Consider the following 3,060-nt stretch of genomic DNA (forward strand, 5'->3'; position numbering starts at 1 on the left):
TCATAGTAGCTTAGCCTGTATCATTACTATTGCAGTTCCCTAGAGGCTCGTATTTCACAAATTCAAAATATTACAAAATGATTTACTTACATTTTCTAGTTGACCTCGTATAAACGCTAAGTTGGCCATCTGAAAGCAAATTACAAATTGTTCAGTTTAGAGCACTGTGTTCCTACTTATCCAAAAACTTTTAAGCTAAAGATTCCCTTTGGCAGTCACCCTCTGAATTAAAAAAACAAAAGTTCAAAGTGGATAAAGTATGTCACCAGTTAATCTGCTAGCACAGTACAGCAATGGTATAAGAAGCAAATACTTTGTTGCATATACTGTTGATAATAAATGAAATCTAGATCTACTTATCGTTAAAGAAACAAAAGCTATTTGTTTCTTTTTGGTCGGGAATTGAGACGTCTCATAAGTGATTCTGCCAATGGTTTAAGAAAAAAGAAAATGACAACAATGAAAATAGAGCTTTCAAACACCCCAACGGTCAGGAATAGAAATCAGGAAGAACAATCTTTTTCAAGCATCCACCCTTCTTCATCAGTAGCTCTGATTAGAAGAGTTACCAAATCATAAGTGTAAGTGATGGCTTTCAGGTTATCGCTCTGATAGGCAAGGCGAAGAGCATCATGCAATATTAGCTCAGCCTCTTCTGGTTCATCTTTCATGATGCTCAACTAAAAAGAGAAGAAAAAGAAAATAACATTAAATGATGTATAAGGAAAGCAGATGCATGTGCTTCCAGAAAGAAGTACAGATGGCTATACATCCCAATTCATAGAAAGAAGCTATTCATTCATCAGATATTTACTGACTCCTACTATGCAGCAAGCATTGTTTATAGATGACAAGGAGGTCAGCCTCCCTGGCAGCTATATGTGGCTATGTGTAATGAAGTTTTGGCCAACAGATGTAGGCAGAAGGAATGTGAGCAATCTTTATATCATATTTTATAAGAAATCTGTTTGTCCTTCATCTTTTTCCTTTTTTCTTTTTTGGTACCAAGAATTGAACCCAGGGGCACTTAACCACTGAGTCACCTCCCTATCCCTTTTTATGTTTTATTTTGAGACAGGGTCTCATGAATTTGCCAAGGCTGGTCTTAAACTTGTGATCCTCCTGTCTCAGCCTCCCAAGCCACTGGGATTACAGCCACACACCAGTGCACCCAGCTCATCCTCTTTTTCTCTTCCTTCCTTTAGGCTGAAGGGGACCATCGGGGGAAATAGGCTTAATTACAATTCATTAATTAATAGCTATGAAGAAAAACAATGGAAAGAAGTGAGGGGGGGGGCGCCTGAGGTTATAGCTCAGTTGGTAGAGTGCTTGCCTTGCATGCACAAGACCCTGGATTCAATCCCCAGCAATAACAACAACAAAAAAAGCAAGTGAGAAGGAGTCTCCTCCAATGGAAATCAGGGAAATCTTCCAAAGAAATAAGAATTAAACTGAGGAACAAAGGGTGTCAGTAAGTCAACCAAATATGGAATTGGAAGGAAGAATGACCCACAGAGAATGAGTGAAGCCTGTACAGGTTGAAGAGAATGGTTCTTCAGAAGAACTGCCAGAAAAGAAATGTGAAGAATGGTGAGCCAGAGCATTACTGCAAATGAATGGGTGAGGTAGGCTGGTTTAGATCTTAGGGTCTTGCTGACCATGGCAAAGAGTCTGAATTTTAACAAGTGCAGTGGGAAATTTCTCAGAGTTGTCAGGCAAGAGTGATATGAGCTGATTTGCATTTTTAAAATATCACTAAGGCTGCAGTACGGAAAATGCATCGTAGGTATCACTAAGACTGATGTATGGAAAAGGAATTGTAGAGGGTCAAAAGACCAGGACAGGCTATCAATTCCAGGTGGTGACAGTGACTGCACTAGGATGACAACAACAAGGGAAATAGAGAAATGGGCCATATTTAAAAAATATTTTGCATTTGGTGGCAACAGGAATTACAACTGTGTACTGGAAGGCAATGATAGAGTACCACAAGTTTTAGGAATGATGCTGAGAAACTGATGGTCATAAAGAGAAGATAAAGAATGTGTTGGAAAGACATTCAAGAGGAAGAGTTTGGTTTGGGGCATTTTTAAGTCTGAGGGGTAGATGAGGCCTTACAGTGGAGACAGAATGTAAATAGCAAACTGAGAGAGCCTGGGGTGAAAAAAAAAAAAAAAAGAATATTAAGGAAAAAAAAAAGATATGGAGAAAAGGAAGAATTGCATTTTAAGGATCGTAGTATGTGCAAATAATGCCCACTTCATCTTGGCTGGTTAATTGACTAAAAACAACCATAAAACATTTTCAAAAATTTGTTCAAACAAAAGAAATATGCCAAGGGTGCCATCTCCACCTGCACTTGAGACTGCAGCAATTTTACTGCAGGTTTTAGAAACGGACCAGACTGAATGGATCCCAACCTCCCCACTCTGATTTTGGGCAATTTTATCCTCCGAGCCTCCATCCACGTTTCGGCGAACTATAGGGAAGGCCTCGCTCACAAGGGCTCACGAAGCCTCACCTTCGCTCGCTTCAACAGCTGGATGATCTCGGCCTCTGCCTCGTCCGCCGCATCCTCAGCGGCGGCCCCGCCCGCTCCCTGCTGTTCCTCCGCGTCTGCCGCAGAAGGCCTCGAGAACCAGGCAAGCGCTGCAGGAAGGGGCTCTGAGGTCACCGGGCCCGGCCCGCGCCCCGGTCCCCGCCCGGCCGGCCCCGCCCGGCCCGCGCCCCTCACCTGCCAGTAGCGGCAGCAGGCCCGGGCGGCGGCCGTGCGGCGCAACTCGGGGTGGCGGCACCTCCATCTCGGGCCCGGGGCCTCCTGCCGGCCCCGGGAGCAGGCGCGCCGAGTAGCCCCGGTACCGCCGCCCCGCGGCCCGCAGGAGGCCTCGACCCCGGCTCCAGCTCAAGAGCCTGTACATGCTCCCGCCGCGTCCTCTGCGCACTGCAGGCCTGTCGGATCCCGGGACGCCCCACCCCCTGCGCAGAGGGTTCGCCGGATTGGTCGGGCCATTACGTCCAAGAAGGCGTCATCGTTGCTTTCCGCATGCGCGATGACGTACA

General features: G+C 45.5%; 1 protein-coding gene across 12 annotated transcripts in view; it reads right to left on the bottom strand.

Annotated features, from left to right (window-relative positions):
• Positions 1-2,932, bottom strand: part of Ttc19 (tetratricopeptide repeat domain 19) — a 43,934-nt gene extending 41,002 nt beyond the window's left edge. For 11 of the 12 annotated variants that reach the window (XR_013092681.1, XR_013092678.1, XR_013092679.1 and 8 more), the window contains exons 1-4: positions 2,735-2,932; positions 2,522-2,649; positions 570-680; positions 91-129 (exon numbers count right to left, since the gene is read on the bottom strand). Coding sequence is in view for 7 of the 12 variants with exons in the window: in XM_076870334.1 (XP_076726449.1) it covers positions 91-129; positions 570-680; positions 2,522-2,649; positions 2,735-2,918 (462 nt within the window). In the remaining 5 variants the exon portion in view is untranslated. The remainder of the gene's footprint in view (positions 1-90; positions 130-569; positions 681-2,521; positions 2,650-2,734) is intronic. The other variant, XM_076870337.1, reaches the window with a different exon arrangement.
• Between the last annotated feature and the right edge of the window lie 128 nt (positions 2,933-3,060).

This window comes from Callospermophilus lateralis, chromosome 11, assembly GCF_048772815.1.
Source record: "Callospermophilus lateralis isolate mCalLat2 chromosome 11, mCalLat2.hap1, whole genome shotgun sequence".
Taxonomy (NCBI): Eukaryota; Metazoa; Chordata; class Mammalia; order Rodentia; family Sciuridae; genus Callospermophilus; species Callospermophilus lateralis.